The following is a 23,951-nucleotide window of genomic DNA, read 5'->3' as shown; positions in this document are numbered from 1 at the left end:
CTTATCACGCATAAATAAATATAAACGCATTCTGCATCAGCATACCCCACCCACCCGCACGCACGCACGCACGCACGCACGCACGCACGCACGCACGCACGCACGCACGCACGCACGCACGCACGCACACATTACCAAGCATAACACATCCGCGCCACGCCGACCGCCATATAATACAACTGTAAGGAAGAAGAGCGGCACAAGACAGTTCCGTCACCATCGCGTGTCTAGGAACCAGATGAAGATCGGCACGGCCGCCGCCATCGCGTGTCGCGCGGCCAGTTCGCCCGTACAGTCTATATCTACACGTCTATATCAGTCAAATAGGTCGTTGCCTGAATATTAGATTGTCTGAGCACAGGCGCTCGCTAACGGGTAATGCCTACTCGCATGTCGCGCGGCATTGCTCTGAGCATGGGTGCGCTCCAAATCTATAAAAACACCACAATACTTTCCGTGCATAAGAATAAGACCACGAGGGAGATTATTGAGGCCTACTATATCAGGAAAAAAGGGTCGCGTTGTGTAAGCATGCCATCGTTAAATTTGCATTACAGTCAATTTGAATATTTAAGCCGCGTCATAGTGTAGGATTAGATTACAGGGTTTTGCGTTTTTTGCCTGCGCACTGATAATGACGCTATCGATGGCAGAGCACGTGGCTATGGGTTGTGCACATAAGTTTGTGTATGCCTTCGAATAAAGTTGTGAGTTCAGCGCTGTCCTGTGTGTTCCCTCCTTCTGTTTTCGTCTTATTGCGCTGCCCCTTCAAGATGGTTCTAGTGAGTCGACGCGTGAATGAACTGTTAGCGTATACAAAGCTTTACGTTTGCCGATTGGCTAATAATTGCGTGTAACACGCACTAGAAAGCATAGCGACAACATGTTCATGTGCAAGAGCTCACTCCATCTCACCAATTCCGCATTGAGCAGGGAAATTAGCATGTTGCGTCAGGACCTAAATTGGTCTGCGCATCACAAAGAAACGATCGCTTGCCTGCTCCTGTTCGTTAGGAAAAAAAAATGAAAGAAAGAAGAAAGGAGAGAAAATGTAACCTAAAGCTTATTAGCTCGCAACAAAACATCGACCATATACATCATATGGACAAACTTATTTCTTTCGTTTTTCTTCACGCTTGCCACAACGTTTCATGTAGCGTTGAACCCCTCAAAGACTGAGCCCTATCTGATTTCACATCAAGAAAAATTGAACCAACTTGTTCACCTTTGTTTCTTTTCAAGGAGAGTACGTTCGTAAAAGAAAGCTTGAGTGAAAGTAATGAGAACAGCAATTTATCACTCCGTAATTGAGTTGCTGACCTATCAACGACTGAAAACTTGCTACAGCATATCAAAAACGCTGCTTTAGGCTTTGCTTTATCCATACCTCCTTTTTTTCTTAGGTCAGAATTTTGAGGGGTCAACTCAGCGTAACACAGCCATGATACGCTGGGCTTTGCGGGGTTGCCGCAGGTCGCGGTATCATGATACTGTTCTGCTTGTATCCAATCAGCGAGAACGCACTACGTCTGTAAGTACGAGAACACACGAAAACGAAGCTGCGTTATACCATTCGCAGTTACCCATTCAAAAAAAAAAAAAAAAAAGGTCGCTAGAACGTTCCTTGTTGACAAGTTGTGCGCACTGCTCCGTGGGTCGTCGGTACGGGATGTGCGAATCGGCGAAGCTCTCACGCAAAAAAGACCGCCTGTGTTCTCGACTGCGCAGAGTTGGTGCCTCACCTGATCACGAGCAGACCGCGGTTGACTTTCTTCCCCAAGTACGCGACAATGCTGGGCGGAACACTAATCAACGTGACGGGTCCCTGCTTCGACCCCAACGAGAAGATCGAGTGCCAGTTCCAGGACATGTCAGGCCACAGGCTGCCGGCCATCTACCGCGACACCAACCACGCCACGTGCCTCATGCCACCCGTGTTCTTCCACGGATACGTAGATCTCACCGTGTCCCAGGGAAGCCGGGACGCCATGTTCTACGGGCGATTCTACGTCCGTGAGTATAAATCGTACCACATTCCACGTTTGCCAGTCCGCAGTGTGCAATAGACACAGGTGTGCGCATGGACACTTACTAAAAAGAGGGGGGGGGGAGGCACGTTCCATCCTCAATGAACTGAGGACGGAACATGCTCAATTGCTCAATGACGTAGGGTCTGGTTAGTGCGACGACTTGACAGGTTTAGACCACCAAAAACAAAGAGAGAGATAGAAAGAGAAAATAAATATATAAGGGAACGGACGTAGGGGAATATGTTCACGAAAGAGGGATTATTTGGGAAGCTTGGTACACACTCGAACTTGAGTTTAGCCGCAGCCATGACCAAGTGAGTACATAGGGCGCCCGACTCGGCTGCAGGAAGCACGTGGTTCTAACCCCACCACCGGATGCCCACAAGACGGGTCGGCTTCTCAGGGGTGCGCCGCTGAAGATATGTTTAGGATACACCTCTATGCTTGCTCTGCAAGGATAAAAACACCACAAACTCCCAATATGCGGCGTATCAAGCTACAATTTGCACAACCATAAAATTTGCAATGCATACAGTTTCTTCGTCCATCCCTGCGCTGCTGCTCAAGCTTGAGCAGCAGCGCAGGGATGGACTCTTATTCTACAGTGATACTATTTTGTGAGAGAATTCTATAAAACGGAGATAAATCTGGAACAAGGCGCTACTCACGCAAAAGGCGTTGCCAGCAATCAACTTGTTCTTGATAAAACTGCGGATTCGAGCCTGTAAACGAGATCATGCGCATCATATATTATAGCATACAATAGCGCCGTATAACGCACACTTCGATAGAAAGTCCTTACTAAAGTAGTATTGAAATTTTATGGCGTCAGAAATAGAGTTTGCTTTTGTGTTCATATTTTATTTTGTTTGTTTGTTTATTCTTCTGTCGATTTGAGATTTTGCAAGCGGGCACCAACAGTGTGCGCGTACATGCAGAGCCTCCGGAACTTGCGGCCGAAGACATCGAAATCATGGATGACAGCGACAAGGAGGAAAGGCCAGAGCTCATGCGCATCAAGTGGAAACCAGACAAGCTCGTAAACAACAACAACACTAACGTCCAGCTTCACCTGTGGGGTTACAAGTGAGTCTGTTCGCTTCATCGGGCAGCAGAACAGACTGCGAGATGAGGTTCTTTGCAGATACAAAAAACTTCTTGCACGGCAGACTCTAATGCCATAGGTGCCCTGCTGAAGTGAAAACCACACTGATCAGATGTTGAAATAAGTTGATTCTCGACTCACCCGGCTGCCTTCCGAAAACGTTTGGAGTGCTGTCCACCATATGCCGTCCCTCCACAACCTATTGCCATAGAGAGAAAGAAAACACGCATTTGACCGAGGAATGGTGGGCTGGACAGGCAGGTGTTGTCGCACGTCATGCTATGCCAGGTACCCTATATAGTACACATAAATTTCGATAGGGGGGCACGTGCTTGGCGCGCCCCCTCCCCCTGGCTAGGTCCCCTGCAGAGCACCGGTGTATCGTCCAACATGTGACCTCCAGCAATAAAACGAAGACAAAGACAAGGTCTCACATATAAGTACACGGTGTGTCGTGTGTGCATGTCTTTTCCGCGTTTTTGTCTTTCTGCTCTATACGATTTATGCACTACATTGCCTGAGTAACACTCTACCAAATTCGCTAGGAGCTCCACACTCGCGCATACGCAGAGCACTGCATTTGCCCACCTTTGACTTATAAGAAAAGGAGTGCATGCCCATTCTGTTTCTCTCGTTGCAGTGATGACCTGGAGTACCCGCAGTTGACGTACATCGACACACTGGCGAGCGGCATGCGCAACGGTGAGATGCGCTACACGCTGAACATGGAGATGTACCGCGAGCGCTACAACTGGGACAAGCTGCACTACAAGTTCGGCTTCCTCAGCATAAACCTCACCGACGGCAGCGCCATCGCCAAAGACTACAAGGCTTCGCCGTAAGCTTACGAGAACACTTATAGCTACGTCCTTGTGACTGTATCGACGCTTCCTGAAGAAGTGTCATAACGCATGAAGCTCCTCCATGAAGCCTTCAGGCTATCATCGTCAAATGGTCTAGTTAAGCGAGACAAATAAAACTAAAACAAACAAACAAAAAGGCCATCACCATCATCTATGATAAAGGTGTAGATAAACCGAGCAGACGCTGTCGAAATTCGTGACGTCACAAGAGGTTGTAGTGTGAGAACTTCCAGGTGGCGTCACCACCAGTCTTTTGATAGCTTTGGCCCTCTCTCTAGCTGACCAAGTATTCAGTCACGCCAAGGCTGACGCATTTTGTATTTCAACGGTGTATTCAACCAATTTAGCTTAATATTACTCTATTCGACGCACGTTCGCGTCGTCGCGGTCGGTAGCCGCCGTGCTGTTCCGAGTGCATGCGCAGTCCACGCGCCGTGTGTTGAGGGTCACATGACCTGTGGCGGGAGCTAGTGGTAAGAGTGAGCCCAGAAGGCTGGCAGGGCTCGCCGCTTGATGCGCGCTGCATTCCCACGGGCGTAGTGTTGGTGGTCATGTGATCTGGATTATGGAGGCGAAGGACATTTGAAATGGTGAACGGAGCGGCAGCACGAAACGTCCACTTTGGCACAAGCACACGGACTCCCCGCTGCCGGCGTGACTCATCACGCCGGTGTTGTGACCGCGAGTGCTTGTGATCACCGCGTTAACTCTATTCATGGGTGCTTTCGGCGCGTGTCTCCTATTGTAGCGCGGCTAAGTGCATACGCAGCCCGCACGCCATGTTTTAGAGCTAATCTGACCCGTGCCGTGAGCATGCCGAGATGGCATGGCGTTATGTACGCTGTCTTGCAGCGCATTTAGTACTGCAGGTTGCGTAGTCTCGAGTTTCGGAGACGCGTTGAAGCGAAAGGCAGACAAAACATTCGCTCCCTGCTGACGGCACTTTTCACAGCACTAACGGCCGTGGGGCCGGAGTAGATGCGAAAGCGTGGCTGGCTTAGCTTCGTGCCGCCGATCATCGACACGACATAAAACTGTATATTTCATAATTGACTCACAAATTCAATAAAATTAATATCTTTCATTGAAATTTGCTTTTCCGATTGTCCAATAATTCGGAAAATGTTGCGGCCCCTTCCGTGGAAAAAAAAAATCCATCGGCGACTGTACTTATTTGGATAAAATGTCAAATTTTAGAATAACAAAATTTCAGTGTAACGAAGCAAACTGGCAATTTTGCCGACTTCGTTATATCGAGGTTAAACTGCACTTCGTTATCGCTGTGAATACTTCGTGTTTCGGGCGAAACTGCGACTTTCTGCATTTTCCCGGTGGCTTTTCGAGCACTTGTCCGTCAGTATTTGGGGTGAGGCTCAGCCCCTAGGCTCGCCCACAGTCATCTCCCTCCATATGTATGTGTCTCTGTCACAGGACCATCTGGAGCCGGCCGATGCCGCTGGCCTGGTACTTCGCGCACCAGTGGGACCGTGCGTACGGCCAAAACTGGAAGGACCGCTTCTGCAACGAGTGGTTCGAGCGGGAAAGCAACTCGGACCGGTTCGCGCTGACGCTGTGGCGATGTCCATGCACCATGAAGCAGTCGGACTTCGACCGGGGCCGCTTCGCGCCCGACACCAGCTGCAACACGTACACCAAGAAGTGCGACCCGCTGCACAAGGGGGCCCAGCATTGCGTGCGAACCGGAAGGCCCTCGTGAGTATGTGCCAGCATCTCGGTGACGTTCTCGCTGCTAATGATGGACCTGACTTGAAAGTCGGCGATCATTAGCAGCATGAAAGCCGCGCGAAAATGTCGCTAACGCACCACTATGCATGGAAGTTGATACCAGAGAGAACTAAAAAACCCTCTACCAGGCTTACCTTAAATTTTGCGATGAAATGCGATTGTGTAACCATTGCAAACTCTCGCGGATGGTCGCGTCACAGGAAATCGTATACTGCGTTCTCTTGTTCAATAAGTGCTGAAACCTATTGCCTGTCGTGTCCTGTGTAGAGTGGGCGGCTCCGGACAGACCTGCTGCTACGACATGGAGGGCGAACTGATGCTCACAGCGGACACCATGTACGGAGGCCGACCGGCACGAATCTTCAGCTACGGCATCCTGCCTTTCAACAGTCGCATGAAGGTGATGGCGCTATATCGATTATTAGTACTCCTTCGACGCAGATTACGGCGCAGATAAGCTAACACGGAAGAACCATAAATCGTTCCTTGCATTTTCCGTATAACAGTAAACGGTATCACTGGCATTGAGGTATCACCAACTCGCAGTCGTCATGCGAAATTATAGGGCACTTGAAACCAGTGAAGCGAGCAGTTTCCATTGTTTTAATGGCAAGTCATAGTCTAAACACACATGTACTAAATAAAATACAGGCGATACAAATGTCGATACGCAAATATTATCTCCGTCTACTGCGATGCGTCTGCCGTAATGCGGCCCCAATCTAACTGCGGTTGTGATGAGGATGTATGGACACGTGGCGAAGTCGGAATAACTTCTCCCCAAACACTTCTTGCGAGATTACCGTATTATAGTGCATGCTAGCTTCGAGCTGTCCATAATATGGACGGCTCCAAAGGTACGAGGATGCCTCACTGCGTGCAAATACGTTTGGAGCTTTTAGGACTCGTGTGCAAGTGTTATTTAGCAAAACGTAGTTCTGGACGAGCTGGTCTCGTATTATTATGGGTAAACCACTAGGCAAGAGGAAATGCACCGTTTTATACTTCACGTGATCCTCGCGGCCGCCGATTTTGGCTGCACGTGCGCACCGGCTGCGTTCCCCCTTCCCCCTTTACCGCCCTGCCGAGATTCCTGTGTACCAGGATACCCGGCATAAAGAAAAACGCGCGACAACATCCACCTGCCCCACCCACCCTTTCTCTCTCTCTCTCTCTCTCTCTCCCTCAAAAAAAAAAGAGTTTCTTGTCACGCCACTGTCGTTTGCGTTCTTGACCAGTAACAGACTATACAGTACCACAGTGAGAATGCGTACAAATATATCTGGCTGTGCACGCGTAGGTTCCGTCGCTGTCCAACTGGAACATCGACGCGATGCCCTTCTTCTACTGCTGCCACTGGCAGCACACCAAGGACGACTCGACCTCGTGCCAGCAGTACAAGTACTGGCGCACCTCGCAGGACTGCACCGCCTACCAGTCGCCGGGATACGGTACGTCGATGCTGCGCTTCTCGATGCTGAAGAGAAGCAAGTGGCGCAAGGCGACGCGGCTCGTTACCTCAGAGCGTGTACATCCTGTTAGTCTGTGCTACTGTCCTTGTCGTCTTGCGCCACAATTTTTCCCCTTCGGCACGAAGAACCAATTAGCTCAAAACGGGATTCTGCTTTCGTTGCTCTGCATTGTACTGGCTGCGCCCCAAAACGCAAAACCGTGCGACCAGAAGCATATCTACTGCTAGAATACACCACGAGAAGCTCCGTGCCATTTGTTCCCCGAGAAGTAGTGGATAACTTCATTTCAAGAGGGCATGTTTACACTACAAGCGAGAGCGATACAATGAAGAACATAGCTCAGCTGTATGCTGCATACTCGGAGACAAGGGTAGATGTTATGCTTTACAGGCACGGCATGCTACATCCGATGCATACGTAAACATGACAGCCATAACAGTGTGGATTCAGCAACAGGCGTTTCCAGGTCCGTCGCCATCTTAAACACTAACCAATCAAAATACTGCCTACTTTAACGATCTGACAAAAATTGGCGCATTCAGCACGGCATGGCCGATGACCACATTGCTACCCTTCGTTTCGAATTAGGTGTGTCTTTCCTCGTAACATCCGCGACTCTGATTAGAGATTTTAGATGTCCTCTGTATTGGTTAAACGCCACATTAACAGCCCTTGTTTACTAAGTCCGGATGACAGAGGTTCACGTGAAAACAGGGCGCCGTTTATTAGGATGAGTCCCAAGACCACGTTAAATGTCATTGTTGCTAGTCAAAATCAGGAAAGGCAATGAAAGCACCTCATTAGCATTTATGAATAACCGTGTTTACGTACTTTCCCAGTGTTCAGCTCACAGAACGTACGCAGAGGCGCATGCGTGTGGCGAGAGTCAACGTACAGTCGTGTGCAAAAGTAGAAAAACTACAGATCTCAAAGAAATATTTTTTTGTTCGCAGCCTTAGCACGCAGTCTGAAATCAAGTGGTACAGTCCGAGTACGCTTCTTCGAATAATGTATAATGCACTGAAACAATTCTACGGCGCACGCTTGCGAAATAATAAATTTAAACTTGCAGTCGATGCCACGCTGTTAGACTTTTGTTCTCCACTGTACGTGCTTCTTCACGCAGCTGCCGTATTTGGCGACCCCCACTTCCTGACCTTTGACCGCGCCAACTACACCTTCACGGCGCGCGGCGAGTTCGTGCTGGTGCGGGTCAATGACCCCAAGGGCAAGCTGGAGATCCAGGGCCGCTTCGAGAGTGTGCGCCGGGCATTGCTCTCAGGTGAGTTGTTATGCATATCTGTCCACATTGCGCAGACGAACTCGACACTGTGCTTTGCTCCCGGAGAGAGTAGATCATCTGCTAATGCGACCCCACTTACGTCTTCCCGGTTGTAGCATCGAAACCAGTTTTCCCAAAGAAGTGCATAAAATCCCGTGTGCTACTGTTCCGCTTATACATCGCCGTACCACGACATTCCCGCGTAATACCTCGTTAATCCAGCATAGAAACGTGAAAAATAAACAGAGTCGATTCTGGGGTTTATGCACCAAAGCTACACGCGTACGATGGGAGACGCCGTAGTGGGACGCCTTGGTATAATTTCGACCACCTGGGGTTATTTAACGTGCCCCCAAATCAAAGTACATAAGCGTACATTAATGCTGCGATAGCATTACATGCGCCATTGAGCGAAAATCCGTCGTAGTCAGAGTTACCGAAAGACGGCACCAAAATATGGCCGACGGCGCAGAAAGTAAGAACATGTAAAGAAAATGCTCGGATTGACGTCAAATTTTTCCTGAAGGTTCCTGTAAACAAAGTAGATTAATGGGTTTGAAAAGAAAATTTGCTAAATTCCGGTACGGGTGAGAATAGAACACAGGCCTCCGGGGTGCGACACAAGCACGCTTCCCCAGCGCCACGTCGGCTCCACGGTTATGGCTGACTAAAGGTGTGTCTAGTGTGCGCGTCATTGCGCACGTCACTTCTCAGCCATCTGGCTGACTGAAGGTGTGGCCTATACAGTCATTGGGCACGTGACGGCGCAGCCAATGGGAAGTAGGTGGCGTCACGTAATGGAAGGTAAAACAAGAGCGCGAGAGCGCGCATGGCGCTCCGAAGTCTACAAACGGTATAATGATCTTTCATTCCCACACGTAAACAGTTATAAGTTTCGCTGCAAATTTCTTTGTTAAAAATGCAAAGCATTTATTGGCGAACATTTGCCACTTTGACAGTATCTATTTATCTAGCTGCCAACGTCTTGGTGCTCTTATGGTCGTTTCATTGATTGGCATGCACCAAAATTGGTACATATACCAGGTAAAAGGCACTCGAACCTACGACCTTTGGTGGTGCCAAAATTCAGTGGCACCAAAATTGATCGCGCCACCATTGATGGTCGAACTCACGACCGTTGCTGGGAGTCGCACTCACGGCCTTTGGTTTAATTAAGGCGACGTTAATTAATAGACAGTTAAGATATGGTTAATTAAGGAACTAGAACCCACGAATTTGGGTGGGAGAAAACAAGTAATAGGAAGTAACAACGCATTCGAACGATAATGCCAAGTAACTTAGTGAATGTCTCGTGAGCGCACAGGCTTTCGCCTTCATCCTCTTTAGCATATGCTAAAGTGACTGTCAACTTTTATTATTGGTGCCTCACCCTTTGCAGCGGGCAACCAGACGGAAAATCCGGCGCGTATACATGTGTTGAAATGTCGCTTTACCCGCGGTGGTAGCTCAACTAGCTGTTGCGCTGCCAAGCTCTAGGACGCGGGTTCGATTTCTAGCCACGGCGGCCGCATTTCGTTGGGGCTCGAAATGCAAAAAACAGAATTGTACTCAGATTTAGGTGCACGTTAAACAACCCCAGGTGGTCGAAATTATTCCAGAGTCCTCCACTACGGCGTGCCTCGTAATCATATCATTGTTTTTGGCACGTAATTACGCTAGAATATAAAAAAAGATATTGCTTCTGCGGTACATGAAAACTCATTGCAATGAACGTATAGCGACAGTAAAATATAAAAAACACGTAAAATAAAAACAAAGTGTACAACTAATATGAAAAAGCGGATAAAAGCAAAGACAGGACATTCTCTGTAATACTCTTGTCTACACTTCACATTGGAAACAATGATGATTATACAAATTCTTAAAAGAGGCTCTTGATGAATAATTTGTTGCCGCAAGATTAAAAAAAAAAGCTTAAAGTTATGTATAGTAACCAGCAAGGCAGATGAAACCTAAATCGTTCATATTCTGACTTCGACACGAAAACGTAATGACGACGTACAATAGGAATAATATAATCAAGCAAGCTGTCACACACCATGCTTCAGGCTATCCCAGATAAAGAGTTCGTCCCTTTTTCGTAAAATAAATAAAGAAAATACGCATAAATTAACGCGCAGTGACGCAAAAAGACTGCACACGAAAACGATGCCACAAGAATAGGACTGTGCGAAGGCCAGCAAAAGGCAAAAACCTAGATGTTATTGTGCAAAAACACCAGGTTGTCCAGGTCCTCCGGCTTCAAGCAGGTTCTCCTCTCTTGGAGTACGCACCCAGCTGCACTAAAATTGCTTTCACTACTCACAGATTGTACCGTATGTGTCTGAATTTCGCTGTTTATATATATATATATATATATATATATATATATATATATATATATATATAAACAGCCAAATTCTCGAGCATGCAGCATAAAGTAAACGCATAAGTAGAAAAAGACGCACGTTGCGTAATCGCAAAAGCTCTAATAGGGAAATGGTTTCAAGAGATGCTTTTTGTATAGTTTATTTTCCCTTACGCAGAAACAATGTTCGTTTTTGAAGAAGAAAATGAGAACTTCATCTGTTTTTCTATCTCGTTTGCAAAGATATACTAAGAGCGAGCTATTTGCACGTACCACTTAAGCTTGGCACAGAATGCCTTCGGAGCAGCCGCCCCGAAGTCAAACCACAAGCCAGAGTCACATCTTCGGCAAGAGCCATATCGTAAAGTATCGGAAAATGCGCTCTCGTGGACACGCCCGAGAACGTCCCGGAAAGCCCGCAGAGTCCGAAGCGAACGTTACGTAGGCGCACGCAAGAGGCTGTGTGCTCCTGCGTATTGCGCATGCGCGCTGTCGCCTCCGCTGGCTTCCTGCGTACGCAGAGCTGCTGCGGACGCCAAATTAAAACTGTCCAATGTGAACTGGTGAAGATAGCGGGCAGAGGTTTTATGCCCAGTGTTCCAACTAGAATGGAAATCTTAGTAGACCGCCATTTTCAAACAAACGCATAGGAACGCTTGCGCAATAAACAACAACAACAACAACAACAAAAAAACCTTCCAGCGCGTACAAAGCGCGGCCCCATGTACAACGCTGTGGAACAGCCATTGGTAGAATTTATCACGAAAAAGCAAAACAACTATGTTGGCGAAAAACAAACACATATGCGCGTGAGCATTTTTATCACCGACATGTCTGCGAAGTGAAATACGACGCGAAGGATGCAGGAAACTGATGTAAAAATGTCAGCGTTAGGTCGATTTGGGTTGTTCACTCTGGAAACGAACGCAACCGCGGGGCAAGCTCGTATGCGAAAGCGTTTCGTCAATGATTTTTTTTTTTTTTTTTACGGGACTCCAGCCTAACTTCGCAAATAAAACGAATATCTAAAGCCTGAACAACGCGCTGGGAATGGCACAAAGTATAGCGTTTCTCAATGTCCTGTCTTTCGTAACCATGGTCTCACTGAATGCACAAGCAAACACGACGCGTCCTTTTCGAAATTGCAACTCTAGAATCGAGCCTTCAAGTTAAATGTTCGAAAACTTGGTGTCCGCAATATGGGCGATATCAAAGGGCATAAATGAGCGGTCGTGTCCCAACCACCGCACACATCTCCCATCATTCGATCCCGCAGTAGTGCTTAGGTGCACAGCTGCTGCAAATGGAAACGCAATGCGACATGTAAAAAAAAGAGCGGCAATATTTCTTTCCTCCTTTTTTCTTTTCCCGCTGGTTTTTCTTCGCACGATTCCGGGTGATATTGAACGGAACTTCAATTTGGGCAAGTTGGCGCGACGCGCTCGATGCGGTGCAGTTACGAGCTCCTTCATGGTACCGGGAGATGACTTGGGTAGTTCGAACGAACCTCAAACAATATAACATTTTGCTAAGGTTTCAACTTACTTAAACTTCCAGCAGCAAAGTATACCAAATACCTTGACCGCTCATTCAGTAAGCAGCAACAAATCTGCATTTCAGTGTGCCAACATAAAATTAAGAAAAAAGAGAAATACTTACAAATTAAGCTTTTTCCTGAACGATGGATGGATGGATCTTGAGTACTTCACTTGAAGCGGGGTGGTGACTTATATGCCACGAAGCACGTTATTTTGCCTTCCTTCAGCGCATAGGACTTATGGTTCATGTTAATCATCGAACCTGATGGAAATTTATTGGTCTAAAATCTATTTATGTTCTCTGCCGTTGCACCAACAATATTCTAGTCATTGTTTTACTATAATACGCCACCTATATGTTAAGCTTTACTTATTAGCCTTAAAGCCCAAGGCCTCAGGCAAGGTTACTACGTCAATACCCTGTATTGGTCATTAACTCTCCTTTCTCGTCTCAATCTCACCGCAGACGTACGCTTTTAAGAGGACGGAAGTCATTTTGTTTGTATCATAACATTCACATGTCGGCACATACAGGACTAGATGTAGGTGGCATGAGTGCAACTTAAGAATAAGGAAGTTTAATGGCAAAACTGAAAACAGAAAAAAAAAACAATATTCAGATCCCATGCACTGCGGGAATCGATGTAAGCGAAGATTTTCTGCTGTTTCCGTTCATTTACCCTATTTGGCGGTGATATATTGACGGTATACGACATTCGTGATAGGATGTGAAATGTTACCTTGTCTGCTCCGCTCAGGCTTCGTCTCGTCGGCACTAAGTGTACGCTTCGGCGCCATTCTGGGTTGTAGCATTGTAGCTCACAGAACTGCCTCCTCTATATCTCTCGGTATTCGCTCGATCGCTAACGTTCTCCCCACCCCGTTCCTCTACTGTCGTTGTCGTTGCGGGTGAGCACGGAGACAAGCGCGGCAGCTCCTGCACAGCATTTGAGAGGGGTCACGCCTAGTTAGGCGCCCAGTGGGCATTGTGCAGATGCGACGCGGCGTAAATCTTGACACGGGCTTCTCTGGTCGTCCTTCCTTTGTGCCACACTCCTGTCATGTACTAACGCGATAGCGTTAAGGGCCCCGTGTCACAGAAAATGCGGCGTCGACGCCGCGGGCGTCGCTCGGCGAATAATAATTCTAAACCACAACCGCGCAGGCTCTCCACGTGGCGCATGCCTTGTCTTGCAATCTTTACAAAGATTTTCCTCGGAATTTTAAGAATGACAGCTCATAAACAAATGTCGTGAAACAAAACACCGACCACGCATGCCTTTTATGTTTTTTGTGACATGGCCACGTCCAGTGGCGTAGCTAGGTCGTCTGGCACCCGGGGCCCATAGGTCTTCTGTCACCCCCCCCCCCCCCCTTCGGGTGTAGCCCGCGGAAAGAGGGGTGTCTCCAGACGTATATGACACCCCCCCCCTCCCACTGGCCCCTTGCACCCGGGGCCCACGGCCCCCCGGCCCCCCTCGTTGCTACGCCACTGGCCACATCTCGACCACATCCCGACGCGGCCGGTGTTAGTGGTGTCCGTCTCAACTATGTTCTGACGTGGCCGGCGTTAGCGGCATGCCGGACAGCAGCAGCAGCAGCAGTGGTAAAGTCGAAGGAAGAGGCAAAGAGAACTTCGCTTAAAAAAAAAAAAAAAGAGACAGAAACGTTAAAGAAGTAGGTCTGGTTTTCTGGGCGGTCGCATTCCAGTCAAACATGGGTAACAATTAAATTGACCCATTGGAGTATCCAAGTGTGTATAATCTTGCACAGGATGTCTACTAAGTTGATATTTCCGAATTATCCGAGTTTTCCAGGCTTTCCCTGAGTGACACGGAACATTGTTTTATGTCAAGACGGGCTGACACCATGTCGCCCGATGCTGTCACTCTCGAGTAAGCATGTCAAAAAAACGACTTAATACAGTTCGAATAGTTAGGAGTAGTGCTTATCTTATTCAAAAAGAAAAGAGAAGGGAGAGGTTAGTAAAATGCACAGATAAAAAAAGATATATTCGAAAAATATGGTAAACCCCTTTGTCGAATATTCCCTAATACGAATAAAAATGAGAGGCACACAGAACCAAATATTTCCGAAGATGATCTATTTCTATCAACTGATAGCAAGCTGATTGCTGTGAGACCCGAACTTTGTCACAAGTGAGATTCTCTCTCAACAGCTGGTAACCTCAACTGACCCGACATACTCCCAGCCCACGCACAACGCCTCAGTGTTGTATTTAACTGCTTTAAAGAGTATATTTTGATTTGTATAAGGACACCTGCATCTCGGTGCCAGCCAACACGTTGTTTTTTTGAGCTCAAGCACCTTCAAAGAAACGGCGGCACACTTTTCTTTCTCGTTAATTCCTCAATGCACAGGTCCTCTCCGTTTTGGTCCTGCTTGCGCTGCGCGTTCGCCCCACGGACCATTTCAAGCATCCTCATGGTCAGTTGCACAGTAATCGTCCGATTTTTCGCACTCCCTATAGGGGCCGCGAAAACGTCCGAAAAATCGGCAGTTCGAAAAAGAAAAATGAATGCACGTCTTTTAATGCCCTTAAGGGCTAAACTCGCTGGAGGCACAGCCGAAAAAGCTCTGAAGGTCTGCCAGTTCACATATTAGGCATATCGGTTCTCGTACTGTGATAGGAGATGGCGGGTGCACGCGTGTATATTGAAGGAATACATACTGTTCCCCGTGACAATTGCCTCTTCCCACGCTTATGCTTCACCGCAATACTTTCGCGTATGCTTCACCGTGTAACACTACTGTAGTGGGGTGAAGCTGACTTTCGGGAATCAGAATTATGCAACGCGCCGTGCTTTCCGAGCTTCGAAGCCAATCGCGAGGAATACAAAGGCGGAGTCGGTGCCATTGCTGACAGCGGCGATTTTTTTTCAATGAAAAACACTGCACAGAACGTCAAGAAGCTTAAGAGCGAACGTAGAAGCAGCTAGGCTTAGCGTTGCCGCGGTGGTGCCTGCGGCTGCCAGCGTATCTGCGTGCGAGAGTGCCGGATCGAGGCGGCGACATAATCAAAATGGCGATGGTGGTGGCTTTGATTAATGCCATTTCGGTCCTGCAGTCACGGCAAAAAGTAAGGAAAATCGGACGTCGAAGGACTCTTGCGTTAGAAATTTCGTACTTTCTTATACGTTGACTGTATGGGGTACGCTGTGGTGCCCCGAAGCCGTCCGAATTATCGGGTGTCCGGAAACTCGGTCGTTGACTGCACACTGACAACTCGTCCAGCCGACGACACGGCGTCAAGAGACGATTCGTCACGATCCCTCTCTGTTACTCGAGCCAGCATTACGGCACCTTTCTTTCCCTTTCAATAAAATTGCAGCTAATTATCCCTGATAGAAGCACAAACTCCCCGAGTTTTCCCTGAGTACTTCCTGACTATTCAAAATCCCTGCGAATTCCCGGTTTTCCCGGTTGGTAGACGCCGTGCTTACAATACTTGCAAGCTTTCAAGATGCATTCCTTGTTGTTTAAGTACCATGCTAACGCTCACACGCAGATCGCGTGGTGAATGGGACCTACCTGAGTGCTGTTGCAGTCCGCGACAACACGTCCTCGACTGTGGAGATTCACCTGCGTCCACTAGCGGCAAGGTTTATCTACCAGCTCTACCTGGTAGTTGACAATGAGTTCATCTACTTTTGGGACGACACCATGCGCATTCAGCACTTCAAAGGTATGCACACCAGCATTGCCTACAAGCTCTTTTGAATCTGGCTGTCCCATTAAAATTTGAATAGAGTCACCAGATAACTCTTTCTTTATTATAATGTTCAAAGTTAGACTATCTAGTCGATTCAACTTGATGGATAAGTACAGTTGGCGGGAACAAATGAGAAAGCATGAAGTCCAACTTCATTATTCATGTACCACCATACAAGAGCATAACTATAGCAAGAGGTCTGATAAAACAATAATGGGTGTGTTATGGTACTTACAAAAGGAAAGAGACTGAGGAAAAAGCAGGCACAATAGAAGAGATAATGGGAGCTAGCCACTTTCCGTCTCTTTAATTACTCTATATATGTGACAGCTGCAGTGCCTCTGTGTGTGAGATGATGTGACAGCAATGAGAAAGATCAAGCTAAGAAAACAAATACAGAAACAAACAAGAAAGCAATGAAACAAACAAAGCAAGTAAATAGGCTGGTCTGCTCTGGCCACGACTAGCAAAAGACAATTCTGTACAGCGTTTATTACATAAAGTGTGATAACAGATTACAAACACTGTTTAAAGTCTTAACATTCATATATCCCTAACACCACTGGCCTACAAAATGCATCAGATGAGTACTATGATTTCACTGCCTTCTCTCACCTTCTTTTCAGCAATGCGATGACAGGTAAATTGTGCTATTTAGAAGACAGTATAAGGAAGCTATTGGTTCACCTCAGAGCTTAACAGATCTATTCAATTTGACATGGCAAAGCAATACTTGTGCCAGCAGAGCCACTTAGTGGAGAGCTCCAGGTTAAATTTGGCCCCCTGGAGTTCTTTGAGATGCACCTAAGTTTAAGAACATGCACATTTTTTGCATCCCACCATTTATGCATACTTATATACCAGTTACAAGAGGTCCCAAATCAGCCTTGAGTTAATTGACCTCTTTCTGTATGTTCTCATCAAATGTACCCATTTCCAATATTGTAAAATAAATCAAATGAATTAATCAGCCATCATCAAACCTTGCAATGGTTACTGATGCAACTCTTGTACTTATATGCCAATAACAGGACAGCTAGTGTGCACAGATAGTGGCAGCACACAAGCTTCATTTTCCGATATCCCACTTTCTCATTGCTGATCATTCTTTTTTTCTCAAACCAGGTGTAACAATTTACCAACCGACTGGTTACTACAACATGTCCAAGGTCGTGTGCATGTTTGACTCTGGTGCTGGAGTAGAAGTCTTGGTGAAGGACGAACAGCTGTCTATGAATGTCTTCCTACCTGTGGAGTTCATTGTGAGTACATGCCATGTGAAGGATACCAGTTGAGCATTTTCGGCTCTTATTTTCCCAAAATTTGGTGCATGTTCTTCTTTGTTATTACTCCCACCCAGAAATTAATTTTCGGTGGACAATTTTTCCCATCAAGCTCACCATCTTGTTTGTTATGGCAAATATATGTTTGCCAATTTTCTTGGTCCTAAAAAGCACAGTGTCATTGCAGATCCTGCTAGTCTGCATTATAGTTGCATCCAGTACAAAGGAATAACAATGTTCTAAAGAAAAAGCCTAGAAATGGCACAACACTGTACAGCGATGAGTACATGCACTTGAATTTTTAACACATATATAATGAGACTTGATTCATAACATGATGCAGGTACAAAACTCTGACCAAGAAAAAATTACTAAGCTTACACGCCTTTGTCTTAAGAATCATTGCAGAGGAGTAACCAAACATCGAAAATTAAAAGGCGCAAGGAGAACAAAGATTTTTTATGTTACGCAGTCTGTGCCTTACAGGGCCCCTCACCAGGCCCCATAACAAATTTTGGTTATACGCCGGAAGTTGTTACGTGTCCCTTAGGGAGCGTTCTGCTGCAAAAGTTTTTCAAATTGGCTCACTAATAGCCGAGATAGAAATATTTCAGTCCCGCGAACCCATAGTTTCAGAAGGTGAGCTGCATAGCGAGACAATCTCTCCACTCGCCCCGTCTAGCCTCCGCAAGTGAAATTCCTTCCCTGCATTCTCCCTACTGGACCTCAAGGTTCGCATGACGCATACGCCATGAGCCCCACCTTCATTTTTTTTCTCTTCTGTCTTTTTTCTCGGCGCTGCGCACTTCCGCTGATGGCGTTGAGCGCGAACTGTTGTGATGTCTCGTTTCGCGTAGCGCATGATTTTGTGCACTGTGCACAAGGACACATGACTAGCGGTATAATTCAATGCTACACAAATACTGAGGCAGAACAAGCGGATCGCAGAGCACGATCATGTGCTGGAACACAGTAGCAAATGGCATTGTTTCCATGCCTGCACATGTGACTGCACAACAGTGGGAACGAGCAGACGAAGCGGAAGAACATCTCTCTTACTTCGGTGCGAAGTAAAACAAAAAACATGCAGACATTCCGTTTGTGTTTTATTATTTCTCTAAACTTCAATTCGTCAATTCAGGCAACAGATCACACAAATAGCAGATGTTGCCTTGAATAATTCTCGAAGTCACGTGTCACCACGAGCGACATCACACTGCGAACACGACTACGTAGGCGCAGGAACGCGACGTCACCATCCCTCTTGGAGCGTGGTCGCCGCGAGGGAAAGGGAAAACGGCGTGTGGATTGAAATTTCAGACCTTTCTGCAGCGCATAGTGGTGTATTTTTTTGCAAAAACAATCGTTAGCGTGCATTGTATGCTCTGCGCTTGTCAGCTCTAAATGGCCAGACCTGGTGAGGGGCGCTTTAAATGTTTCATTAGTTTGGCAGAAGGTTAATGTGTGATTTTGACCTCAACAGGGTCCTTGTATTAGAATGCAATTAAGCTAGCAGCTGTTCAATGATTACCATCTTAGTTCACCAAAAAATTGCCTTCAGTGACCATTTCTTGCTTAAAACCGAAATATGAAAAGGAAAAAGAAAATTAGCTTACCTTATCATTCTTCTTTACTCGGTTTAAAGAGGAAACACCGAACCTTAGATAGAAACAATTAAAATGGACGAAGGTAGTGCAAGAAATCACCCAGGTGTGTTCTGCATGAATAGTGGCTCAAAACCAACCTAGCAATTTGAGTTTTCAATGTACAGGATTGCTTTGCCATTTGACACCTGCGTTGCAATTATGATGCACACTATAGAAGCAAGGTGCATTACGTAATAACATTTAATTCCATACTTGATTTAACTGCTAGCTATTATTCACATCATGGATGAAGGAAATAAACTAGGTTGGAGCATTAGGTCATACAGCCAGGCTTCACAGGCGACCCTTCACGAAGCCATCCCCTTTGCTTTTCTCTCAAAACATAGGCTTAACACATAACCCTCTGCTCGGTTTTATTCTATGTGCCCTTGTTCCAGTGCATTGATAACCATTCTGTTCATGTTTTCTCCTGATAAGTATGTGCAATGGCAGTTGTTTATTGCAACGCGTACCATTGTTGTCTTAGTTGCAATGTGAAAGTGGGGCAGCCACACATTGCTGTCGCAACTGTTGTCGTCCTCCACAATTTTCATGAAGAGAATTCTTTGAAGGGCTATTGTTGGCAATCTTATACCTTATTTATGACTGCCAGCGTGTGCACATTTGTGTAAAGCTGCATGTTCTTTACCTTCCAGAATATCACAAGAGGATTACTGGGATACTGGGACAAGCGAAAAGAGAATGACTTTATGCCTCCACATGGAAACGCCTTTGTACCAATCACAGCAACATTAGAACAGATCTACCATCAGTTTGGCAACTTATGCAAGTATTCAAACTGCACATTTTTCTCACATTATTGCCAGTGCATCAAGCTTTAACATACACAGCAGAGATTGATGATAACACTAGCAAAATCTATTCGTAGCCTTGCAAGTGACATTAAGAGGACGCATGCTTAGGAAGCTCCTATCTAAATACATGGGAACAAAGAAACATTTGTTTAGTTTCCTATGAACCAATTTTGATGAGGCATGTTGCATTTAAAAGCGAAAGTCAGAATCTGCTGACTTTTGAGAGGTATATTTCTTTATTTAGGCCATACATTTCTGTTTACAAGACATGCCAAAAATTTGAGAATTTCAAAGGAATTAAGCATGAAATTTACAAATATCACTCAGAAATATAACCATGATATCACACTTTCGTAAGCCCCAACTACTGGAACGTCTAAAGCAGACAAAATTGATATATTATATATTGCTCTGCAATATACCACTAAATTACGAGTATGCCTTTTGAAGAACTTATATAAAGAATGTAATAATTTCATATAAGCACTGCAAACTAATGCCTCACACGTCTGCTTCAAAAAATAAGTGTGTGTGTGTGTGTGTATACATATATATATATATATATATATATATCATGATCTTTTGAAGCCAGTAGACAATGATGCCAAGGAAAGCGTCAGGAAAATTAACTGTGGTCGAAACTGGAATGCGGAAAATAGCAAAAGTAAACAAAAGTGCACGAAAAGGTAATTTGTCATTGGTGGGAGCCAAATCCACAACCTCGGCATACACATATGTTGCACTACCAATTGTGCTACAGTGACGGCCATCAATTCACCCACTAACTTGGATATTTAGGTTTGCTACATATAGCCCTAGGAGTGTTAGCCAGCGCCACTAAGAGCCAAGGTGGGCAGATGCAAAACATCCTTCATTTTTGTGTGTGTGCTTTAAGGATGGCACGCATGCACATACACGCGCGCGCGCACACACACATTTTGTTTCCAACAGTCAGCAGAAATCAGCTTTTTCTCCAAACTGCAACAAACTTAATTAAAATGTGTTTGCTTGTCTAAGAAAGCATTTCAAAATGTATATTTGAATAGAGAAATTGGAGCTGGCTCAAAGCTAATGCTTCCTTTTAAGCAGTACTGAAAAATAACTTTGTTCTCTCACATGCATAATAACCAATAAAAGTATACATTTCAATAACAAATGAAAATATCTTAGAATGGAGTACTATTTTATGACATCATAGCTATGAATGAGCTAATAGCTCAATTACAACCTTCAAGCTAACTAGTGAAATTAGTTTGTGCGTCAAAGGAGAAATGGGCATATACAAATTTAGACAAGTTGGCAATGACTGGTTCGCTGATATTTTCGTGCTTGACGTTTTTGCAGGGAGGTTAAATGAATCAAGCTCTCTGTTCAACCATGATGTAATGGGCTACAAGTTTGGTCACTACGATGACCAGTCGTTCCTGCCGTACCTTGAAGACCCTCCACGAATACCACAGAATTTCACATACCGGCCCCAGGACGTTCAAGATGTAAGTCCAACAGTATAAATAGTACTATGAAAATGTCAAGCTCTCAAGCAAGGTCATGACTGTGAAAATGTCACAACGACATAGATATTCAATTTACAATTGCAGATAAGTTTATGCTGGACATAAAAAGGAATTCACTTTGTGTTAATGGTTACAATACAATAACTCCCATAAAGAAATGAGTCATATTAGGAAGAATGGTGCCCACTGTACAGTCACACTAGCCATTTAAAAGCACCAGAAGTGAGCTTATAAAAGTAATCTTTGTACTTGTCATAAGCAATAGTCTAATAACTTGCCTTGATAGAGAATTAGAAATTTCATGCCATTAAACCCTATGGGTGCTTAAAGCTCATTATATTTGAATAAGCAAGCAATATTTGCACTCAGTTTTATCAAACAAGGTGCTATCTTTACAAATAAGAACAAGTATTTGAAGCTATTGTTTTTACTGTAGCTAGTAAATCCCAATAATGAAAAATGCTAAAGTGCAGGCTAGATGACAACAACCTAAAAGAAAAATTAAGCACATCAAAAGCACATGTTAGAATCTATGTGAAGTGAAGCTTTTGTGAAGAGGTTAATTAAATGCTATCGAATTAAATGTGATGCATACAATTGTTTTACTTGTCCTCATATGGATTTCGCAATCCCGTGCAATGTTCATGCATTACACTGTTCACAAGCTATGCCAAAATGCAAACAGCAGTTCATGTGAATGCATACTGTGAGAAGCCAACACAGTTATGTCACAAGGGAGAAAGGGATGTCTATAGAGTGACAAGTAGTGAGGATAGGTGTACACAGGATAGGTGTACGATGCGAAGGACAGTGTTAAGGTCCGCTTATTTCATTCTTGCATTTGTGGCCTAATAGAAACTGGTGCACCTCTTGCACGTCATACACAACATGATGCACACATGAATCATCTCAAAGACCTACCTCACATTGGCATAAGAGAATCATACATGCAGTTGCTGTGGCCTAATGGTTAATGGTACTCGGCAAGGTGCGCTGCAGTGACCATAGGTTGGTAAGAATTCGAATTAGCCTAGACTTCAGGAGGGAATGGAAGAAACTGGTACATAAGAAGCCGACCAATGAGTTAGCGGTAAGAGGGAAAATACAGGAATTCCGGATCAAGCTACAGAACAGCTATTCGGCTTTAACTCAGGAAGAGGACCTTAGTGTTGAAGCATTGAACAACAATCTTATGGGCATCATTAAAGAGTGTGCAATAGAAGTTGGTGGTAACTTCGTTAGACAGGATACCAGTGAGCTATCGCAGGAGACGAAAGATCTGATTAAGAAACGCCAATGTATGACAGCCTCTAACCCTACTGCTAGAACAGAACTGGCAGAACTTTCCAAGTTAACCAACAAGCGTAAGACAGCTGACATAAGGAAGTATAATATGGATAGAATTGAACATGCTCTCAGGAATGGAGGAAGCCTAAAAGCAGTGAAGGAGAAACTAGGAATAGGCAAGAATCAGATGTATGCATTAACAGAGAAAAAGCCGGCAATATCATTACTAATATGGATGAGATAGTTCAAGTGGCTGAGGAGTTCTATAGAGATTTATACAGTACCAGTGGCACCTACGATGATAATGGAACAGATAGTCTAGAGGAATTTGACATCACACAAGTAATGCCGGGAGAAGTAAAGAAAGCCTTGGGAGCTATGCAAAGGGGGAAGGCAGCTGGGGAGGATAAGGTAACAGCAGATTTGTTGAAGGATGACGGGCAGATTGTTCTAGAAAAACTGGCCACCCTGTATACGCAATGCCTCACGACCTCGAGCATACCAGAATCTTGGAAGAACGCCAACATAATCCTAATCCATAAGAAAGGGGACGCTAAAGACTTGAAAAATTATAGACCGATCAGCTTACTGTCTGTTGCCTACAAAGTATTTACTACGGTAATCGCAAATAGAACCAGGAACACCTTAGACTTCTGTCAGCCAAAGGACCAGGCAGGATTTCGTAAAGGCTACTCAACAATAGACCATATTCACACTATCAATCAGGTGATACAGAAATGTGCGGAATATAACCAACCCTTATATATAGCTTTCATTGATTACGAGAAAGCGTTTGAATCAGTCGAAACCTCAGCGGTCATGGAGGCATTATGGAATCAGGGTGTAGACGAGCCGTATGTAAAAATACTGAAAGATATCTATAGCGGCTCCACAGCCACTGTAATCCTCCATAAAGAAAGCAACAAAATCCCAATAAAGAAAGGCGTCAGACAGGGAGATGCAATCTCTCCAATGCTATTCACAGCATGTTTACAGGAGGTATTCAGAGACCTGGATTGGGAAGAATTGGGGATAAGAGTTAATGGAGAATACCTTAGTAACTTGCAAATCGCTGATGATATTGCCTTGCTTTAGTAACTCAGAGGACCAACTGTAATGCATGCTCACCGACCTGGAGAGGCAAAGCAGAAGGGTGGGTCTAAAAATTAATCTGCAGAAAACTAAAGTAATGTTTAACAGTCTTGGAAGAGAACAGCAGTTTACGATAGGCAGCGATGCATTGGAAGTGGTAAGGGAATACATCTACTT

At 45.3% G+C, this 23,951-nt stretch overlaps 1 protein-coding gene across 3 annotated transcripts in view; it reads left to right on the top strand.

The window, feature by feature from the left end:
- Positions 1 to 23,951, top strand: part of mesh (sushi domain containing 2 mesh) — a 50,611-nt gene that overhangs the window by 20,632 nt on the left and 6,028 nt on the right. For all 3 annotated transcript variants that reach the window (XM_075688977.1, XM_075688975.1, XM_075688976.1), the window contains 11 exons: positions 1,729 to 2,013; positions 2,969 to 3,116; positions 3,776 to 3,973; positions 5,430 to 5,711; positions 6,012 to 6,144; positions 7,045 to 7,195; positions 8,343 to 8,498; positions 15,934 to 16,110; positions 17,263 to 17,399; positions 19,723 to 19,852; positions 21,226 to 21,374. In XM_075688977.1, coding sequence (XP_075545092.1) covers positions 1,729 to 2,013; positions 2,969 to 3,116; positions 3,776 to 3,973; positions 5,430 to 5,711; positions 6,012 to 6,144; positions 7,045 to 7,195; positions 8,343 to 8,498; positions 15,934 to 16,110; positions 17,263 to 17,399; positions 19,723 to 19,852; positions 21,226 to 21,374 — 1,946 coding nt within the window. The remainder of the gene's footprint in view (positions 1 to 1,728; positions 2,014 to 2,968; positions 3,117 to 3,775; positions 3,974 to 5,429; positions 5,712 to 6,011; positions 6,145 to 7,044; positions 7,196 to 8,342; positions 8,499 to 15,933; positions 16,111 to 17,262; positions 17,400 to 19,722; positions 19,853 to 21,225; positions 21,375 to 23,951) is intronic.

The sequence above is a fragment of the Dermacentor variabilis genome, chromosome 4 (assembly GCF_050947875.1).
Source record: "Dermacentor variabilis isolate Ectoservices chromosome 4, ASM5094787v1, whole genome shotgun sequence".
In the NCBI taxonomy this organism is placed as follows: domain Eukaryota; kingdom Metazoa; phylum Arthropoda; class Arachnida; order Ixodida; family Ixodidae; genus Dermacentor; species Dermacentor variabilis.
The sequence above is the reverse complement of the archived record's forward strand: the minus strand, read 5'-3'. Positions and strand labels throughout refer to the sequence as shown.